The sequence below is a fragment of the Microtus oregoni genome, unplaced genomic scaffold (assembly GCF_018167655.1).
Source record: "Microtus oregoni isolate MIOR12 unplaced genomic scaffold, Mior012 000013F_ref0000133, whole genome shotgun sequence".
NCBI classification, from domain to species: domain Eukaryota; kingdom Metazoa; phylum Chordata; class Mammalia; order Rodentia; family Cricetidae; genus Microtus; species Microtus oregoni.
The window spans coordinates 6,471,700-6,493,401 of record NW_024543072.1 but is presented as its reverse complement, the minus strand read 5'-3'; the positions used below and the strand labels follow the sequence as shown (position 1 = coordinate 6,493,401).

The window sequence follows — 21,702 nt, the reverse complement described above, 5'->3', positions numbered from 1 at the left end:
CAACAGTTACAGCAGCTCAGCTTCTGTTTAGCCCCTGAAGTATTTGGGAGCTTGAACAACAAACAGGTCAAGTGTCTTCCATGCTTTTCAGAAAGTTCTCCTGTGAAGACTTGCCCTTAGGACACAGCCTTGTCTTTAAGAACAAATGCAGATGTCAGTAGGTCCCTACCAGGGAATGGAGTGAATTTACCCAAGTGTAGGCCTGGAGGCAAGGATGGAACCTGGCAAACTGGGCAGCTTCTCTGGTCTGAAGGGGCCACTGGTTTCTTAATTCCAACTCATTGTGGTCTTGTAGAATTCCCACTGGGTGTAGCCAGATGTGGTTCCTAAGACTAGCCAGAAGTTCTAAGAAGTTTTCGACTTTGTACAATATGGATGTTGAATTAGTTGTCACCCCCAGGTCTGTTCTGTGGTTCCCTTCTGTACTCAGGGAGCAGCATTATTTTGAGGGCATATCTCTTTCCCTTTTTCCACTTTCATGTGAGTTGTTGGAGTCCGGTGCGAGCCCCGACCGTAAATTATTTCTCTCCCAGACCCCAACATAAACTATCTCTCTCTGGACCAGCGTGGAGGCTCGGGAATAAAGGCATGACTCATATGGTTTCATCGGGAGGGAGATTCTCACAGATCCCTCATGATATCCTGAGTTCACATCCTGAAAAATTTCTTTTTGTTTATTCTCCAAACAGTCTTTATACCAAAACTTAACTTAGGGGAAATGCATTAGCATTCTATCTCCTAGGTAACCAGGTGAATCGCTTTTTATCACGGCAGCATCTACCTATCTGCTGTGTATGCTAGCTGTCACTAGGCTCGAATTAACATCTCTATCAGGCATCCTCCAAATTACAAAGAAAGGAGCAAAACCACATCCTGACCTTTTGTTAGGTTAGTGACAGTCTGTTTGGAAGTTTATGTGACCTTTCTCAGGTGTGGCCTATGGCTTGATAGCTTAGTTGCCATACCATATAGAAATATGGGCCTACAGTGTGTATACCTGTATGCATGATTGCATGTGTGTGGGCCCACATGGGTGAAGATGCGTGTGTGTGTGTGTGTGTGTGTGTGTGTGTGTGTGTGCGCGTGCGCGCATGTGGTTGATTGTGTGCGTGGAGACTGGAAGCTGATGTCAGAATCATCGTAGATCACCCTTCCACCGCATTCACTGAAGCAGGATCTCAGTTAAACCCAGAGCTTGCTGCTGGAGTCAGTCTCAATGGCCTGCTTGATCTGGGGATCCCCTGTCTCTGCTTCCCAAGGCTGGAACTGCAGTGCAGCCCCCATGCCCACCTGGTCTGAATTTCCAGGCCAAGTCCTGGTAGAGACAGCAGTTGAGCCACTAAGCTTCCCCTCTAGCCCAAGAGTCATGGTTTAGGCCAAGTAGAATTTAGAGCTATGAACATCCTTCTAATATTGACATACAAGTCAAACTTTTTTAAGACTTGAAGTGTAAGAAGGGGATCATACCTGATGTGGTTAGGCAAGAAAGCCACATGTAGGTATTGCAGAAACTAGAGTCTGAAAAGTTGGGTGTGTAGCTAGCGCACACTTGTATTTCAGTAAGAAGGAGGAAGAAGAAGATGATTAAGCCGAAAGGCTCGGGAGGCACTCTTTGGAATCTACCGCATTACCTGTGTGTGGCGAGAGCGTGGAAGACTATTTATTTATTGTGCATACAACATTCTGCCTCCATGTATGCCCACATGCCAGAAGAGGGCGCCAGATCTCATTACAGTGTGGTTGCTGGGAATTGAACTCACAACCTCTGGAAGAGCAGCTAGTGCTCTTAACCACTGAGCCATCTCTCCAGCCCAGGATGACTTTTGCATTGTTCTTTATCCCTTCGTGTTTTCAAATGCCTCCAGCAAACGTGTTTCATTATAAACATGGACATGAGCACAGCTCGCAAGAGGGAGAAATACAGCGACTGACTAAGCTCCTTAGAACCGTCCTGGAGTCTTTCACCCAGGAAATGCTCTGGGTCCTCTGGGTGCAGGTAGATGGTGTGAAGGATCTTTGCAGTAGTGCAGAAGAGGGATCCAAGTTGAGTCATAAGAAAGAAATGGAGATGAGGCAATGTGAACACCGGGAGTTGATATCTCCTGGGAAGCCAGTAAACAGGTCTCTCAGCAAGGGTGTCTGCCACAGTGTGTGGTGGGTCTCTTAAGTTCTGGTTGCCCAGCAAGGGTGGCTGCCGTAGTGTGAGGAGGGTCTCTTAAGTTCTGGCAGGATTCTGCCTCCAAACTTATGGCCAGTTTTGAAGGTGTGTTAAGCAATACCAGATGATACAGCTGCTCACTCGTGTTGGCTACATTGACACTGTCAGACCAAAACCAAAGGTTTTTTTCCCTTTTTGAGCTATTAATTTTGGGGTTTGGAGATTTAATGGGGGTTGTGGGTAATTTAATGGGGGTTATCTTTGAGAATCTTAGCTGTCATCCCTGTCACCCAAACATCTTATATTACAGGTATCCATCATTTAACAGTTTGCTTGTGAAATTACTCCCTGGGGATTCACGCCCACGTGTTAGTTCCTTTTCCCTAGAGACTTGCCCTCTTGGCCTCTAAAAACAAACACACTCCACAGGTGGTCACTGCTTCCTGCTGGAAACTGTAGAGCTGATGTAAGTTCTTAGGGATTTCAGTAAACTGTCACAGGCGTAAGAGAGGGGTAGGGAAAGAAAGCTAATGAGCACACAAAAGTCTGCCCTGTGTCCAACAGTCCTAGCAATGTCCAGTTTAATCCGGGAGAGTAGGGTGTGTTTCTGTTGCTGCAGGTACATCCCTCTGTAATGTATTTCCTAAGCCATAACAACTTTACTGTCTTATTTGAGCTTTTGAGGAGATTTCTTTTTTCTTTTTCTCCCCCAGGACAGGGTTTCTCTGTGTACCTTTGGAACCTGTCCTGGAACTCGCTCATAGACCAGGCTAGCTTCAAACTCTAGAGTGTTGGGATTAAAGGCGTGTGCCGCCACCGCCCAGCTTGAGGACATTCTTACTAAGAGTGGTTTTGGGACCTGTAGACATACTCTCCATAGTCTGGTAAGACGAAATTGAAAATAAAGGTTAAAAGCTTAAACTGTGCTCGCTCTCTTCCCCACCTCTCTAGACTGTACGACCTACTTGAATCCAGTTGGGAAGCACATGATTGCCGATGCCCAGAACATCACAATCAGCCAGTACGCTTGCCGGGACCAAGTGGCAGTCACGGTTCTTTGGTCCCCAGGGGCCCTTGGTAAGTGGTAGCATTCATTTCCTCTGTGGGGAATGGATGGTGTGGGGTGAGAGGCCATGTGTGGTGGCCTCCATGCCAGCAGCTGTTGATGACAGTGAAGCTGAGAGTGGAGTGGACACGGCACCCACCCTTTGCCTTGTTGTCTCCTCCTGCCAGGCACACACAGCTTGAAGTAGTGCCCCAAGGTCTGTGTTTTGTTTCCTTCCTTGTTTTAGAGAATTGTGAGTTTGAAAAGATAATGTATTGGTGATTATTTATTTATTTATTTTTACTTTTAGACAGGGTTTTACTCTATAGCCCAAGTTGAGTGCTTTAGCCTTAGTCAGAAGGGAGGTGGTGGAAGTGGCCGTGGCCTGTCCAAGGGCATATTGGCTTTGGCTTCCACCATACGTGGTTTCTGTGGTCACAATGACGTGTGCGCCCACCTTAGGCACATTTTGTGTTTTTGTTTTTAACATTTTGTGTGTGTGTGTGTGATTTATTTAACCTTAGTTAATGTGCAATGGTGTGAAGGTGTCAGATCGCCCAGGAATGGGATTTACAGACACTTAAGAGCTGCCATGTGGGTCCTCTGGAACAGCAGTCAGTGCTCAAAACTGCCAAGCCGTCTCTCGAGCCCGGTTTTTTACCCCAGGAGAATTCTTCTTAAGAAAGCATAAAATCAGTGAGTTTTGGAGTTGGAGACCAAGTTGAAATTTTTTTTTTTGGTTTTTCAAGACAGGGTTTCTCTGTGGTTTTGGAGCCTGTCCTGGAACTAGCTCTTGTAGACCAGGCTGGTCTCGAACTCACAGAGATCCGCCTGCCTCTGCCTCCCGAGTGCTGGGATTAAAGGCGTGCGCCACCACCGCCCGGCCTCCAAGTTGAAATTTTTTAAAAGACCTTTAATGCCAGTAGAACTCGGGGTGAAGTAAAGAAATAGCAAACAAGCAAGCCCACCTTCTCTGGCCAATTTGTTTGACTGAGTCTGTCTTTTTGAATGAATTGATACCCATGAGAGGGTCAAGCCAGGATAACTTAAGATTCTTTTTTTTTTTTAAGATTTATTTATTATGTATACAGTATTCTGCCTGCATATATGTGTGCAGGCCAGAAGAGGGCGCCAGATCTCATTAGCCATGGTTGTGAGTCACCATGAGGTTGCTGGGAATTGAACTCAGGACCCCTGGAAGAACAGTCAGTGCTCTTAACCTCTGAGCCATTTCTCTAGCATCCTAACCTAAGATTCTTTAACTTTATTGAATGAATTTGATTGGCAAAATTTCTTTTTGTTTAACTTTTGTTTTTTTGAGACAAGATCTCATGTATCCCTGGTTGGCCTCAAACCCACCATGTTGTTCAGGATGGCCTCCAAATCCTGATCTTCTTGCCTCCACTTCAAGAGTGCTGGCAGTAGACGTGTGGGCCAGCACACTCAGCAGCTCCCTCTTGTCTTTTGAGACAGGATCTTGCTATGTAGCTAGCGCTGGCCTTTCTGCTCACTGCTCACCATGCTTCCTGCCGTAGCCTCCCAAAGGCTGGGTCCTCTGCGTGTGCTGCCATACTTAGCTGGGATTGCCTTTCACGGGAGGCATTTAGACTAGAGGCCCAGCTTCCCTGAGTGCCAAGTGGGGGTGGCGGTGACCAGAGAAAGCTGTCTGCGAGCAGCTGCTGTTGTCATCAGAACCTGCGTCCCAACCTTCCACTGTCCCTCTGACTTTGCAGTGGTCTTGGACCTTTTTTCAGCATTTGTCCAGGGAGAAGTAAAATAAAGCCAGATTTCTTTCCATTTTTTTTTAAAAAATCTTTTTATTTTATGTATATTGGTATTTTGCCTGCATATATATGTATTGGGAGGGAGTCAAATTCCCTAGAACTGGGGTTATAGATAGCTGTGAGCTGCCATGTGGGTGCTGGGGATTGAACTTGGGTCCCCTGGAAGAGCAGCCAGTGCTCCTAGTTGCTGAGCCATCTCTCCAGCCCCAGGAGTTAGGAAAGCCTGTGGATTAACAGCACTGACCAAGAGCTCAGCGCTTCCTTTGTTCACCACGTGACCCCAGGGTCCAGTCAGTCCGCGGCAGATGCGAGTCATGGTACCCACCTCCCTTTTTGTCGCTAATAGCCAGTGTGGGAGCCTGTTTCTCCAGCATCACGTGGCCCTCAGGCAACCTCACAGTGTCGACAGCTCAGGGTAGATGTGCGTTGGGAATTAAGTTTGCTGCCTCAGTTTCCCCTCAGCCCATATTTGCCATTACGATTTTCAATCATCTATAATTTTCAGTCCGACCTTTGAAAAACAACCCAGGTCTATCCATCTATGTTTACCCGAGCTGACCAGTTTTTAAGTCGTTGGGGGAGGCTTGCCTTTATTAATTTTACAAGCTACCTGCCTTTTGTTAAACAGTCTTTCTGGAAGCAGCACATAAATCATAGTTTTTAAGTAGTAAAGATTTGTTCAAACATTGTTTCTTTTTCGATCTCAAAAGGCAAGCTCCCGTGAGAGCTAAGTACTTGGTGCTAGGGAGATGTTGTGTTGTGTTCCTCCAGTTCGCATCCCTGTGGGTCCACTCTCTCCCCACAGGAAGCTCTGTGATTGAAAATGCCGTGCACTGTAGCACTACCAGCTTCTACAATACGAGGCTTTAATTGTGGCCTCTCTGCCCAAGCCACCATGAAATATGTTCTCTTCATCAAATAATTACAGAACTGGAGAACCTGCTCAAAAGAGAAAAAGATTTCTGTGACCTTTGCCATCAATAATTTCCCCACCTGGTTAATTGCATCCTGTGTAATTACTTTTGGCCTGGGAGGGGAAGGGTTGAAAATGTCTCCTTGTCTGGTGTTCAGAAAGAATGTGAAATCGATATCTTGACAATCAAGGTCAGCTTTGGGGATCTCCAGCTGCACTTGGTCCACTCAGTCTCCATGGGATACAGAGCCCCATTGCTGGCTCCTGTGGCCAGCAGAGCTTAATCCTTTTGAAAGCATCTCGTCAGATGTGCAGTGGGAGGAAGCTCAGGTGGTGAGGCTGGGCCGGCGCCTTTCAGTAGCTCTGTGGGCGGCTTGGGGCCTCTGAGGGCTCTGTTCAGAGCACACACTGGGCAGCCCTTGGCTATCCGCATTTCAGGCATGATTAGGGCAAGACCGCATTCCCCTAAAATAATCTACAGCCTATGAACCCTCTTGGGTGCAGACATGCACTTTGTTGGGAATTTTGTAAGTTCCCAGTGAAACTTGAGATTAAAAACAAAGTTTGGCGGCATTCACTGGGAATTATTGTTAGCTCAGTGTGCCTGAAATTACACATTCCATTATAGTCTTTGTGATCGGTTTAGACTTGAGCCTAAATATTGAATCCAGGTGTCACAAAAGCAATAGATATTTTGTCCCAATAGCCGAGTGCTCTAGAGAATGTATTAGGTACAGTGATAGCGATCACTCTGCCTGCCCCAGAGGCATGAGCGAAGGTTGTGCGTTGCTCTGTTGTGTGTTGCTCTGTTGTGTGAACTCACTGGCAGAGGAGACATCCTTTAGCTTTGGTGTGAAGCTGGAGAGGATGTGACCTTGGAGGAGGGAAGGTGTTCAGAAGTAATTAGGTCTGCATTTCATAAAAGCCTCTGCTTTCCTAGGCATTGAATTCCTGAAAGGATTTCGAGTAATACTGGAGGAGCTGAAGTCAGAGGGAAGACAGTGCCAGCAGCTGATTCTAAAGGACCCGAAGCAGCTCAACAGTAGCTTCAAAAGAATGGTAAGTCACTCTCGGGGAATGGGCTCCAGAAGACACCATTGTTCCGGAGGTCTGAATGGTCTATTGAAAGTCTGAAATTGGAGAGTTGGGGGCCACTATGGGGACCACAGCCCAGCCAAGGTGGGCGAGAATAGGAGGCAGCAGCTTAACCTGCCACACACCCAGGAAAATGTTTCAGCAGGGCTCAACTGTGGTAAACACACCTCTCTGGTTACGCTGAAGCAGCAGCTATCTCAGGTGTCTGTGAGCGCATCCTTCGCTCCCTCCAGCTGTGAGGCTCAGTATTAAGGTGCCATGGCTTTCTTGTCTACAGACAGACAACACCGTACGTTTTTAGCATCAGTGATCCCAACGCAAAGCTCAGTCCATCAAGTAGACCTGACTGCTTTCCTGGGGTCTGCTAGGCTCTGGAATTGTGTCTAAGTGGCAGCCAGTGTGGAGGGCTGGCCTTTCGTGCATACACGGGGGTGGGCTGGACAATTCCTCTATATGTGTCTTTGTTCCCTTTTAGGGAATGGAATCCCAGCCTTTCCTGAACATGAAATTTGAAACAGATTACTTTGTCAAGATTGTCCCTTTCCCCTCCATCAAAAATGAAAGCAATTACCACCCTTTCTTCTTCAGAACCCGGGGTGAGTATGCTCTTTCCTGCCCGTCTCCCAAAGGAGTCATTTCTGCTTCTGCTGGTCTCTCAGCAGACGTGTTTAGACGCACACCAGATACTGATAGGAAGTAAGCAGGGTGAGAAGCAAATTCATATTAGAAAAATGAGGCGAGGTCTCTCTACAGTCCAGACTGCTCTGGAATTTAACAGGTAGCCCAGGTTAGACTAAAACTCATGCCAATCCTCCTGCCTCAGCCTCATGCATGTTAGGATGTTAGCCACTATACCAGCTCAGAAATGTGTTTTCAAATATAAAGGCTAAGGCTGGAGAGTTGGCTCAGCCCTTAAGGGCACAGGCTGTTCTTCCAGAGGACCTGGGTTTGATTCCCAGCAACCCCGTGGCAGCTCACAACCATCTGTAATTCTAGTTCCAGGGGATCCAGTGCCTTCTTCTGACCTCTGTGGACTCCAGAGCATAAAGTGCACAGACATACATGCAGGCAAGAACACCCATACACATAAAATAATAAGAAGAAAATGAGTGAATAAGGTTAGCAGGCTGTGGCTATAGCCCAGTGGTGGAGTGTCTGCCTGGCATGTGCTGGGTTAGCAGTTATTTCCTAGATGTGGGGGCACATTCCTGTAATCTCAGCATTCAGGAGGGAGAAGCAGGAAGATGACTGCAAATCTGGACAGTTTGACCTATGTAGACAGGGCTGCATATCAAGATCCTCTCAATACAAAGAAAAACACACCAACAAAAACCTTTAGTCCAGACCCAACCAGAGACACCTCTCTTTGCTTTGTTTTAGTTCAGGTATGATGGTTTATTTACATATTGTTTTTCATTTGTTTATTTATTGAGATAAATAAACTTTCTTCAGGTCTTAAACTGAAGAAAGAGTAAGAAGACCATGTCTTCTTATTCTATAACCTAATTATATAATTAAGGCTGGCCTCAAGTTTATGACGATCCTACTTCCCCTGCCTCCTAAGTTACAAACGTGTGCTGCCATGCCAGGTGACAGTTGCTATTTTAAAACATTTATTATTATTAATTAATATTTATTATTATTATTATTTTTATTTTTGGGATAGGGTTTCTCTGTATAGCCCTAGCTGTCCTGGATCTCACTATGTAGATCAAGCTAATCTTGAATTCACAGGGATACACCTGCCTCTGCCTCCCAAGTACTAGGATTAAAGGCATGTGCTGCCATGCCTGGCTAAATTATTTTTATTTTGTGTACATGTGTACAGGGTGAGGCAGGTGCCATGGTGTGTGTAGGTATATATAGACACCATGGTGTGTGTGTATGTGTAGGTGTATATAGATACCATGGTGTGTGCGTGTATGTGTGTGTATAGGTGTATATAGACACCATGGTGTGTGTGTATAGGTGTATATAGACACCATGGTTTATGTGTGTAGGTGTGTATAGACACCATGGTGTGTGTGTGTAGGTATATATAGACACCATGGTGTATGGGTATATATAGACACCGTGGTGTGTGTATGTGTAGGTATATAGACACCATGGTGTGTGTGTGTGTGGGGTATATATAGACACCATGGTGTGTGGGGGGGGTATATATAGACACCATGGTGTGTATGTGTGGTTATATAGAGACATCATGGGTGTGTGTGTGTGTAGGTGTATATAGACACCATGGTGTGTGTGTGTGTGTGTGTGTGTGTGTGGTTATAGACATACATCATGGGGTGTGTGTGTAGGTGTGTGTGTAGGTGTATATAGACACCATGGTGTGTGTGTGTAGGTCAGAGGATAACTTGAGGGAGTTGGTCTTTTCCTTCTGCTGTCTGGGTCCTAGGTATCAAACTCGGGTGCTCAGACTTGGTGCAGATGCCTTTACTTGCCAGGCCTTTTCACCAGCCCACCACTTGTCTTTTGACAACACTGTGATCACCATTAATGCATCATGTATAAAAGCAGTGTGATATTGATTGGCGGGTTTGATTTTTGTAATTTGCCTGTAGAGTACTTGCCTAGCTTGTGCAAGGGCAAGGCTCTGGTCTCTAGCATTCTTTAAAAAAAAAAAATGGCAGAGGTGATTTAAAAACAAAAACACAGCCTGGGAATAAAAAGTATGAGCTTGTTTTCGAAGGGAAGGGCCGAAAGATAAAATGTTACGGTATCACGAGGATGGTTAGGATGGGATTAAAAGGCTTTATCTCAGGCTGGCAAGGCGACACAGGGACCCACACACCAGCAAGCCTGATCACTTGAGTTCAGTTCACCGGATCCACATGAGAAAATAGAGAACTAGCTCCCCAAAGTTGCCCACTGATGTCCTGACCTCCACATGTGGGGCTGTGGCATGCATGTGCTCCACATACAAAATAGACAAATGCAATTTGAAAAATCCACCCCTCCCACGCATACATTACACACACACACACACACACACACACACACACACACACACACACACGGAAGGCAAAGGGCTTTGCTGGGAGTGGAGCATTGAGCACTAGAAGCCCAGTTCCAAAGCCCACACTACCAGCTACCAACCTGCTGGCAGTCCAGGTGTCCTCCTCTCTCATTCAGGCTGTGGCTTCTCTCATCTCCCTGAATGGCTGTTTTTAAATTTGGTGGCTAGTCACCATGAGACCTTCAGTGGCTTCCCTCTGCCCCCGGTCATGCTTCTCACCTGGGCTTTAGGTCTTGGATGGCTAGTTGCCTGTCCAGGTTGGCACCCTCTTGCCTGGCTTTATTGTTTTCCTCATTGGTGAGATGTTTGGTTTCAGCCCTAACCTGTATCCATGTTTCTTTTTGCCAAATCTTTTGTTTGTTTTTTGTTTTCAGATACAGGGTTTCTCTATGGTTGAGATGTTTTACTCCTTTGGCTTTTGCGGGACCGCCCCCCAGCTCCCAAATAAATCACACACGGAGGCTTATTCTTACTTATGAATGCCCAGCCCTAGCTTGGCTTGTTTCTTGCCGACTTTTCTTAACTTATCCCAACTACCTTTTACCTCCGGACTTTGATCTTTCTCTATTTCTGTATACCTTTCTTTCCTTCTTACTCCGCAACTGGCTGGGTTACTGGCCCTTGACGGCCTCTTCTCTTTCTTCTCTCATTTTTCGTTCGCTCAGATTTCTCCTTCTATTTATCCTCTCTGCCTGCCAGCCCCGCCTATCCTTGCTCCTGCCTCACTACTGGCCGTTCATCTCTTTATTAGACCATCAGGTGTCTTAGACAGGCACAGTAACACAGCTTCACAGAGTTAAACAAATACAGCATAAACAAAAGTCACACACCAGAAAATAATATTCCCCAAAACTCTGTGTAGTTTTGGCTGTCCTGGAACTCACAGGGATCCACCTGCCTCTGCCTCCCACCCTGTGAAGTTGTTTTTTTTTTCTTTCTGTTGTTTTGCTTTTATTTTATGTGACTGGTGTTTTGCCTGCATGAATGTCTGTGTGAGAGTGCCGGATTCCCTATAACTGGAGTCACAGACAGTTGTGAGCTGCCATGTGATTGCTGGGAGTTGAACCTGGGTCCTTTGGAAGAGCAGTCAGTGCTCTTAACCGCTGAGCCATCCCTCTAGTCCTTTTGTCAAATTCTTAATGAGGTTGTTTTCTGTGCTGACAAGTTATTTTGTATGTCTTGTTTTCCTCATTAAAATGATATTTTTTGGGTCAAGACCATGGGCACGCTACATCTGTTGTTGCTTTCATCAGATCGAAGACTCAAAGAATGTGTTTTTGAAAAATCGTGCCTGAAAGGTAGAGTGTAGGTGAAGGTTGAAGTGACATCGGTGTGGTTACCGGAGCCCCTCAGGAGCCCTCTTGTGTGTGGCCATCTCCACAGTGGCTCACACCGAGTGACAGAAGGTATTAGTTACGCTGCCTTTGGAACCTGAAGCCGCGCAATGTCGGACAAGCTTTAAAAACCACGGTGGCTTTCCCCAGCTTCCCTTGGGTGGCATGAAATGCTCTGCATTAATATTTGTATGTTTTATCATTTAAAATCTTGTTAAGATACAACATGATTGTAATGATAATCGTTGTTGAATTGATGTGCTTTGTACCTTCTCCAGCACACTAGCCCAGTATATATATTTGTTCAATAGTTATAATTTGTTTTAGAAGGAAAACCATCTAACTGGCCTAAAACTAAAAGTAGCTGTCTCTCTCTCTCTCTTCTTTAAAACAATAGCCTGTGACCTGTTGTTGCAACCTGACAACATGGCCTGTAAGCCCTGTAAGTACAGCTTTCTGTTAAGTCTCCAAGTGTTGCCCCATTATGGTGTTGGGACATTAGGGTGCTTATTGGGTCCTTTCTCCCCCCAGTCTGGAAGCCTCGAAATCTGAATATCACCCAGCATGGCTCAGATGTGCAAGTGTCCTTTGACCACGCGCCACATAACTTCGGCTTCCGTGGCTTCTACCTTCACTATAAGCTCAAGCACGAAGGCCCCTTCCGGCGGAGGACATGTAAGCAGGTAAGGAACATGCTTGTTTCAAAGTGACGTTTGGTGGCTGGGGTAGGTGTCAAGCTCCCAGGGTCAGCGGGTATTAGAGATTGCCACTGGGGCTGTCTCTAGCCGACTTACCACTGCCCTTGGTTAGCCCCACTTTGACTGTTTTGGGGTGTCACAGAAGCAAGGGGTCGGAAGCATAGATCTTTCTAGTTTGCATTATATTTTAAGCATCTACCAGGTGTGTGTGGCTACCAGGTGTGTGTGGCGATCCCAGAGTTTTCTGCTCTTTGGATCCTGACTGCTTCCTTCTATTCCTCCTATTCATCCTTTGTAGATGGAAAACCTGGGGCTCAGGGAGGTCACCTGATTACTGATAGTCTTACCTCTAGGAAGTGGGAAACAGGTCTTGAGCCAAGTCACTAGCAGATCAAGGCCCCTTGGTTGGTTGTTTTTGTTTGTGCAAACCAGTGGCAAATCTCCTTCAGCTTTGGGAAGAAGAGGCCTGAGGCCTTTTCTAGATGGGAGCATTTGAACTGCTGTTTGCTTCTTTGTAGGACCAGAATTCAGAGACAAGCAGCTGCCTCCTCCAGAATGTCTCTCCAGGGGGTTACGTCATTGAGGTCTGTACAGCCGTGGATGCCCTGTTGTTACTCCGTAGGAAGCAGTTCCCATAAAATTTTGAGTCTTTTGCTTGTTTATTTAAGACCGAGTCCTATGTAGCTCAGGTTAGTCCCAAACTCCCCATGGAGCTGAGGATGACTTTGAATAAACTAACTTGTCCTGCCTCTTCCTCCTGGGATTCCAGACACTCACACTATACTCCTGGCTTTTATGCAGGCCCTGGGGGCCAGGTCTTCAGGCTTGTACAAGTACCTTTACCCATGGAGCTGTCTCCTCAGCTCCATCTTTTTAAAACTGCCGCCACTATTCTCCCTTTGTGCTCCCACTGCCTGGTGATGGAAAAATCAGTGACGTCACCAGTTGATGCAGTTTGTGGACGCATGCGCTGTCACCTGAACAGCGGTAACCCAGCGCTTTCTGTCCCGCAGCTGGTGGATGATAACAACACAACCAGGAAGGTGGCGCATTACGCGGTCAGGCCAGGTAAGCGCGTCGTCCTCCCTCCGGTGTCTCGCTCTCGAGAGCAGGCTTCCAAAACAACACAGTCTCTCTCAGATCAGGCCCTCTCCGTCAAGTGAGTTTCCCTCCACATTCAGGAAGATCAAAGCGTGGCATCTGAGACTAGGCAGTTGTCCTTGGAAGAAAAGCGGTAGGAAAGGGGGTTTTCCTTAGGCATAGTTTTCATGCCCAGGTATTTACTGGCTCAACATATTCAGAACTATTGAATTCTTTCCTACAACCGTTTAAAAAAGAACTATTGGATCCTCTTATAATCACAGCAGAACTAGTGAGGTAGTTGGGGACCCTGGAACCTGTTGATCAGCTTGTGCTTAAAAACAAAAAGGGGACCCCCCCCCAACTTGTTTTGCTGCTTAAGTTTAAAAGCTTTCTCTTTGACTCTCCCAGTGCACTCTCCCTGGGCGGGACCCATCCGAGCTGTGGCCATCACTGTGCCTCTGGTCGTCATCTCGGCGTTTGCGACGCTCTTCACCGTGATGTGCAGAAAGAAACAGCAAGGTATTCATCTCTCTGTGCTGTGCCCTCTCCTTTCCCAGGCGGGTGCCAACTAAGATGGAGCGTGGGAAGCCCTGGTTCCTCCGGGAGGGGCTTGAGGCACCTCATTCTTTCTTGCCAGTTCCTTCAGTAGAAGTTCCCAGAATCCAGATATTTGGCTTGTAATCTCTAGGACCTGGCAATGGACAGGCATATCCTCCAGTTCTCAAACTCAGGAGGTCTGAGGTATGAGAGCAGAGTCATGTTGATAAGTTAGGTATTTCACCTAGAAAACCGTAGGTGAACCTTAAGCTTACCCAGCTGTAAACTTACATAAAAGTCATGAAGATGCTCACTTTAGACTTGTGTCCTTTAAGTTTAAGCATGGTGGCAGAAGCTTGGTATCCCAGCCACTTGGGAGGGAGGCTAAGGAGGAATTGGAGGCTGTCCTGGGTGATACAGCGAGACCTTTTGTCAAAAGAAAAGTCATTTTTTTGTTGTTGTTGTTTGCTTGCTTGTTTGCTTTGGTACGCTGTACCTTTTTGTTAGTTTTGGTACACTTTACCTTTTTAAGATTGTTGAATGCATTTATTTATTTATTTTTTTACTTTTTGATATACCGCTGCAGAAACTGACTCTCGTTCACAGTGCAACTTGAGGCTGGTGGAGTCGGAGACCAGAGACTCCCTAGATGGAGATGTCAGCTGTTCCTTTTGGTGAATTGACTTTTGAGATTGGATCTCATGTAACCCAGGCCAGCCTCCAACTTGCTGTGTAGCTGAGGATGGTCCTGAACTTCTGACCTTTTTGCCTCTGCCTCACAAGTGCTGGGATTTCTGTTGTAGGCCCCTGGGCCCCAGTCCAGCTGTTCATTCCTGAAGACACTGAGACCCAGGTCATGTGGAAAAGGCAAAGCTTTGTTTATAGGTGTCAACCTTGTCTTCTCTCCCAATTTAGAAAATATATATTCACATTTAGATGAAGAAAGCCCCGAGTCCTCCACATACGCTGCCGCTCTTCCCAGAGACAGGCTCTGGCCACGACCCAAGGTCTTCCTCTGCTACTCCAGTAAAGACGGCCAGAATCACATGAATGTGGTCCAGTGCTTCGCCCACTTCCTCCAGGATTTCTGTGGTTGTGAGGTGCGGAATCCGGTTTCTTCTCTTACCCTGGGCAGGATATGAGATCCATATTCCTCTCCAGTGCCTTCTCTTCAGTGCGTTCTGGAAACCTGTCTTCGCCCAGTGCCTTACTTTCCAAACCAGAGTCAGTCTGAGTTTGTTCTTTCTGATATTAGTAAATGTGTCACATGACACATTCGTGCTTGAAACCCTTGAGTGACATGCACATGGTAGGACATTTTGCAAGTGCTGAAAAAGGGTGCACTGCCGTGGATCATGTGACCAGATGTGAGATTGTCACCTGATAGCATGGTGAGCACCTGCAGAATCAGAGCCTCAGTGGAGCATCAGGAGTTCTGCTGGCAGTGGAGTCCGGGGCTGCCCCTGGAAGGGATCTTGGGGACTGGGAAGGCTGAGGTTGACTGGTGTGAGAAGGCGGTGTTTAGAGAGAATCAGGAAGTAAAAGGAGAGAGCTTCATAATTTACCAAGTGTTTGCGTGTCTGTGCTGGTTTCTTAGCTCTCTCTTCTCCTCTTTCCCCTCCTTTTCCTCCTCCTTTCTTTTTTTTTTTTTTTTTTTTTTTGGTTTTTCGAGACAGGGTTTCTCTGTGGTTTTGGAGCCTGTCCTGGAACTAGCTCTTGTAGACCAGGCTGGTCTCGAACTCACAGAGATCCGCCTGCCTCTGCCTCCCGAGTGCTGGGATTAAAGGCGTGCGCCACCACCGCCCGGCCTTCCTCCTCCTTTCTCCCCGTCTCCTGCTCATCCTCCTCTTCCTCCTCTGCTTCCTCCTTTTCTGTTTTTTTTTTTTCCTCACTATGTAGCTCTGGCTGTTCTGGAATTCCATGTATAGATCAGGCTGACCTCTAATTCCCAGAGATCATGACTTCTCTCTCTCTTAAGTGCTGGCATTAAAAGCTTACACCCCATACCCAGCTTTTTTTCTTCTTCTTCTCTTTTTAGCTATTAACATGTAGCTTTTCTGTAGACAGTGATGCTTAATTTTTAGAGTATAGTCTGAAGCTACTGTGGAAGGCACACCCCATTATCGTCTGATGTTTCCTACCTCCTTTTTTTGAACTGCTAGTTGGCCCTTTCTTTGATGGGAGCGCCCTCTGGTGTTAACAAGATGTATTTACAAGCTGGTGGGATTTCCTCCTGTGGGGCCTTGGGTCTAGCAGGTACACAGCTGCTGAGAAACACTGCCACTGTAGCCTGTGGCCTGACGTGTTGGGATAGCACAGGCACAAGTGGTGTGTTTGTGCCCTGTTCTTTTGTACATAGATGAAATTGCACATAAAGTTGTTTTTTTTTTTTTTTTAAATAGCTACAACATCATGTATGATAATGACTTACCATAGCGGAGTTAGTCCAGATTGTTAAACTTCCTAGTTCTTGGCCCATTTCTGATGATTTCTCGATCATCAGAACATCTCACATTGCAATTGCTCAGTCAGAGATAGAAATATATATATTAAAAAACACTTTATGATGAAATCAGCTCTGTGCAGAGTGTTTACAGTTTTGTAAAATATGTCACACATGATTTAACAAAATACACAGATCAAAAGACTGGTAGGATTGCTTTTGTTGCTATAGAAACAGATTTTTACTATACCCAGTTAGCTTGCCAGGGGAGCATGGGATGATTCGGTAGCTTTTTCAGCAGATTGGGGCTTTCTTCTCTTGGGTGCCATTTTAGAACAGGAGAATGAAATCCTTCCAGGATGTCCTTCCTCCGTATGATTCATGTTTAGCTGTTAGGAACTCTTGAACTACAGGAGCAATGCTGTCAGTGACGTTGCCAAGGAAGGCTCCTTACATTATGGGATGAAAGTAGTTTGAAAGGTAAATTCCTTCGAAAGGATTAGACATGCTTGGTTTTCTTTCCTGTATCAGGGATTCCACTACTCTCTTGGCTCTCTTAACCCAAACCCTCATGGTTCACAGGCCTTGTGGAGCTATGACACCGTAGACTTTTATGACACCGTAAAGAAAGGTACTTAATCCAGACAGGGTGAACCAAGAAAACCACACTACAGCGGAGGAACCGTGGGCTAACCCTGGGTCTGCGGACCTGGCCACAGAGGTCCTCTGTCCTGTGGATAGCAATGGCATCAGGTCCTAGCCCCATTTCCAGCACATTCTGGGGTCATTATCCACATCTTCTTCTCAGGCCTTTTAGCCTTGTCCGCAGGATCTTTCCACTCCTTATATCCGAAAGCTTCACTCATCCGACACACTGTTCTCTTTCCTTCTTCTGAGCTCTCTGTCATGCTGTGGGTTCCATGAGGACATTCTTTTCACCTATCAGGCAGCAATGCTAATGACCCACCATGTTACCAGATGATGTCATGGGTGGCATGCACTTCAGGAAGTGTGGTGTGTGCACGCAGTGGCTAACCGCAGTGCTCCAGCTGTTCCTCTGTGCATGCACCTGTAACCCGGAACCTGCACACATCCCTGCTAATAATGGCTGAGGGGCAGGTGATGGGACCTCACTCACTGGGTTATTCCAGTCTTCTCTCTGGGCAGTGGTCGGTGTGAACAAGCAGTGAGGTGACCTGTCCTCTTTCCAGGTGGCGCTGGACCTCTGGGAGGATTTCAGCCTCTGCAGAGAAGGGCAGAGAGAATGGGTCACTCAGAAGATCCAAGAGTCCCAGTTCATCATTGTTGTATGCTCCAAAGGCATGAAGTACTTCGTGGACAAGAAGAACTACAAACACAAAGGAGGCAGTCGAGGTGGGGGCCAAGGAGAGCTCTTCCTGGTAGCCGTGACAGCCATTGCAGAAAAGCTTCGTCAGGCCAAGCAGAGTTCATCCACGGCACTGAGCAAGTTTATCGCTGTCTACTTTGATTACTCCTGTGAAGGCGATGTCCCCTGCGTCCTGGACCTGAGCACCAAGTACAAGCTCATGGACAACCTTCCTGAGCTGTGTTCTCATCTGCACTCAGGAGAGCACAGCCTTCAGGGGCTGGGCCAGCCAGGGCATAGCAGTAGAAGGAACTACTTCCGGAGCAAATCTGGCCGCTCCTTGTATGTTGCCATTTGCAACATGCACCAGTTTATTGATGAGGAGCCTGATTGGTTCGAGAAGCAGTTTTTGCCCTTCCATCCTCCCCCTGTGTGCCACCAGGAGCCAGTCCTGGAGAAGTTTGACTCAGGTTTGGTTTTAAATGATGTCATGAGCAAATCAGGGCCGGAGAGTGACTTCTGTCTAAAAGCTGAGGCTTCTCTACTGGGGGCCACCAGGCTAGCTGACTCACACCCACACCTGGAAAGTCAGCGTACAGGCCTGAACCAAGACACTGAAACCCAGCCCACCTGTGAGAGTGGCCCTGCCTTGCAGCCCCTGCTGCATGCAGTGAAAGCTGGCATTTCCTCGGATATGCCGCGGGACTCGGGCATATATGATTCCTCTGTGCCCTCTTCAGAGTTGTCTCTGCCTCTGATGGAGGGGCTGTCCCCTGACCAGATGGAGACATCTTCTCTGACCGGGAGTGTATCTTCTTCCTCTGGTCTAGGTAAGATGCCCTGGGACTGGACCCGTGTCCTCGTTTTGTCTGTTTGTCCATCCATTTATCTGAGCCCTCATTCTTTCTGTCTACCTATTATCTATCTGTCTGTCTGTCTGTCCATCCGTCCACCCGTCCATCCACTCGTCCTTCTGTCAACTATTTATTGAGTTTCTGTTTGTTTCTTTTATTTTGTTTTTTGAGACAGGGTTGCAACTCTGGCTGTCCTGAAACCCACTTTGTAAACCAGGCTGACCCCAAACTCTGAGATCCGGAGGCCTGGGGTTGAAGGCGTGTACCACCACTATGCCTGTCTAGGGATTGGGCTCTTGATACAGGCTATACGGCCTTTGGCCACACTTTTGAATGCCATCAAAGCTTTTTCCCAATTTGGGCACCCTATTGGACAATGAAACCTAATAAGAAATAACATAATAACTCTGATAGTCTTGATAAGCTGTGTTTCTTTTCTGTGTGTGTACACACGGGATGGGAGTGGGGGTGAGGCACGTGCCATGGCGCAGGCGTGAGATCAGAGGATACCTTGTAGGAGTAGATTCCCTCCCATTGTGTGAGTTCCACAGTGTAAACTCAGGTTCCTGGGCTGGGTGGCGGCTCCTGACTCTGAGCCATCTCACCAGCCCTGCATTGCCTTTCTGTACTCGGAAAAGACTGGATACCAAACACATGCACTGGGCAGGGTCTGTGTCTTTGCTGGGACCCGCAGCATGTGCTACCCTCCTCCCAAAGCCCTGATGTAAGTTCATAAGTGCAGTATTCTGCATCGTAGCTTTACATAGCACTCCGGGTGGAGGCGGGGTCTCTTCCCCAGAGAGCCTCGGGAATCTGTTGTGACACCTATAACTTTTTGGAGTCACACCTGCAAAACTTCAGCCCTGAAGGAAGGCTCTTCTTTTCTCTCCTAAGGTGACTAGATCTTGTTAAGGGGATGAGAGAGTTGATCTGAGCTGGTTCTGATGGCTGCCTTACTGGTACAGAGCACAAGAGCGAATCCCAGCCATGTCGTGTCATGGGGATCTGGACCAGTGAAATACACTAACTGTGGCTCTGTCCTTTCTTCTCTCCTTAGGTGAGGAGGATTCCCCTACTCTCCCTTCCAAGCTCCTCGCCTCTGGGGTGTGCAAAGTAGAACATGTTTGCCACAACTACACTGATGAACTCCAAGCAGTTGCCCCTTTGTAAGGACATGGAAGGGTTTGAGCATCGCCACTTTAACTGCTGCTTGCTCTGGCTCCCCAGCTCACCTCTGTGGTTGTGCGGCCACTTGGAGCGTAAGGTTCACACAAGGATATTCGGAGTGAAATTCAGGCCAATCCTCGATCCTTTCTGCTCCAGCCCGAGTCTCCGATTTCCCAGAAGCATATGGTGCTCTGCAAGACACTTCCTTTAGACCAGGCAGCAGCTGGCTGTGTGAAGCCGGTCCTCAGATTGGAGCCCACTCTGGGAAGCATGGGGGGGAAGCAGGTAAAGAGAAGTAGGAAGCACCAACACTTCTATTCCCCTTCGGCTACTTTGATTCAAAATGCTTTGTGGAAAAAGCACTTTGAACATCATTCCAGCTACACATGTCAATCAAGTACTGTCTGAGACCCGGATTGTGCTTCAAGGGAAGTTTCCATTCAGTTTCGATGTGAAACTTAACACCGTACCGAGTGTTAAGTAAATTTTGAGTCAGAGGTCCAGACAATGGCTGAATGTCTACCCAGCCACGTTTTATGAGAAAACTTTCTCTGTATTACTGGGAAACATGGCTGACCAGGATAGAATCCCATGGAGCAGGTTGACCATCTTGATCATCGTATGTGAAGAAGATGGCAGAACCCGGGCATCTTCCCCAGGACTAAGGAGCCATCATGTGGGAACCACAGCTGTCTGTTTGGTTTCTCTGGGATATGTTTACTGCTCTGTAGCTCGGGCGGTGATGGCTGGAAAGAAGGACGATTACCCAGCTGGACAATGTTATTGGAAGCTGTAGTTTGTGCTTCGGCTAGTGCTGTTGTCCTGAATGTTAGAGGTCAAAAATCTACTAAATACAACAGCGTGAGGGTGGGAGGTGGTGGCCCGTTAATCTGCTGACTGGCTTGACTAGTGACAAACCTCCTTTGTAGAGAGCAGAAAGGAGGGGATTATTACAAAAGTAAATGTTGTATTTTTCTGAACGACTCTTGTACAGTTCTGTTTCCAAAGACAACATCTCTCCACATGCTCTTTATGAATTAGGTGTAATAATGATGCAGCTGTCTCTATGGAAACCCTCATCCTCTTGCCCTGGTGCACTTGGTGTGAGCGTCCTTCTCCACTGTTATCGTCAGGGATGTTGGATGTTGGATGTTTGTTGGCAGTCTGTTTTCTCAACGTTCTACTGGGAACTGTGAAGGGTTTTTCTATTCCTTAACCAGAGAGGATCAGCCTTAAGGAGGATTTCTAAGAAAGACCCCAAGGTGGGGTGGCCGGGAGATGAGCAGGGCTTTCCCTTCTAGCAGATTTTTAGTGGGACGGGAAGGGAAGCCTTGACTCCTACTGAGAAGAAGCGGTCTGTGTGTATTTTGGATCTGTGTGTATTTTGGATGGAAGATTCCCCCTGCTCTGTACAGGCGACTGGCAGCTGTTCTGGGTGAGCTGAGAGGCGGTCTCACCGGAACACCAGCCTCTCAGCAGGGAAGTTCATTCCATATTGTCACTGTGGATTCCAGACCAAGCAGACAGAGCTCCCAGCTCCACGGGACTCCCCTGACCAGACTCAGTCTTGGCATTAGTTCTCTGAAGGAGATCAGCGGGCCTAAATTGCTAACGTATGACCGTTCACTGGGAACATCTTTAGAGAGGCTTTTTTTTTTTTTTTTAAACTGAGGCCAAGAAATAGTTTATGCCCTACAAAGAGCCCATCTCCCCCTCCCCCAAGAAACCACTTTTAGCATAGACACTCAGCTTTGGATAGAGAATACGGGACCCCTGAGAGTGCCTAGGGGCAGCATGAGGCCTTAGGCACAGGGCTAAGCAAGGCCCAGGCGGAAAGCTCACTGCATGGATTCAGGTGAGGACACCGTATGAGCCGCAGCCTAATGTGCTAGTCTGAAAGGGCAGGATCATCAGGGGATGTTTCGGTTTGGATTTAGCGATTGGATGCTTTTATTTTGAACTACAACTATTTCTGACCAGGAGACTCAGATTCTAATGTGCCAAGTGATGAAGCTAAGGTTGCTTAACTCAGGATAAGACAGACGGTGGGCAATGAAGGGAAATTTTGTTAGTCAGCCCCCTTTCCCTTCCATGTCATCATGAGCTAGGAATGAGAATGGCCCTGCAGATGAAGGCAAAGTGTCTGTTCTGGATGGAGCTGTGGTTTTTGACTCAGAATTGTCCCATGAGGTAGAGACAGTAGGATGGAGTAAGAGGAAGGTCTGACAAGGCACAGGCTCTT

General features: G+C 47.1%; 1 protein-coding gene across 2 annotated transcripts in view; it reads left to right on the top strand.

Moving 5' to 3' along the window:
- Il17rd (interleukin 17 receptor D) overlaps positions 1 to 21,102 on the top strand; it is a 64,924-nt gene extending 43,822 nt beyond the window's left edge. The window contains exons 3-13 of one of the 2 annotated variants that reach the window (XM_041662797.1): positions 3,110 to 3,235; positions 6,841 to 6,959; positions 7,471 to 7,591; positions 11,749 to 11,793; positions 11,883 to 12,034; positions 12,568 to 12,633; positions 13,063 to 13,117; positions 13,541 to 13,651; positions 14,606 to 14,769; positions 17,324 to 18,269; positions 19,351 to 21,102. In XM_041662797.1, the coding sequence (XP_041518731.1) occupies positions 3,110 to 3,235; positions 6,841 to 6,959; positions 7,471 to 7,591; positions 11,749 to 11,793; positions 11,883 to 12,034; positions 12,568 to 12,633; positions 13,063 to 13,117; positions 13,541 to 13,651; positions 14,606 to 14,769; positions 17,324 to 18,269; positions 19,351 to 19,463 (2,018 nt within the window). In that variant the 3' untranslated portion in view covers positions 19,464 to 21,102. Of the gene's footprint in view, positions 1 to 3,109; positions 3,236 to 6,840; positions 6,960 to 7,470; positions 7,592 to 11,748; positions 11,794 to 11,882; positions 12,035 to 12,567; positions 12,634 to 13,062; positions 13,118 to 13,540; positions 13,652 to 14,584; positions 14,770 to 17,323; positions 18,270 to 19,350 lie in introns of both variants that reach the window. The other variant, XM_041662796.1, reaches the window with a different exon arrangement.
- Positions 21,103 to 21,702: the final 600 nt, after the last annotated feature.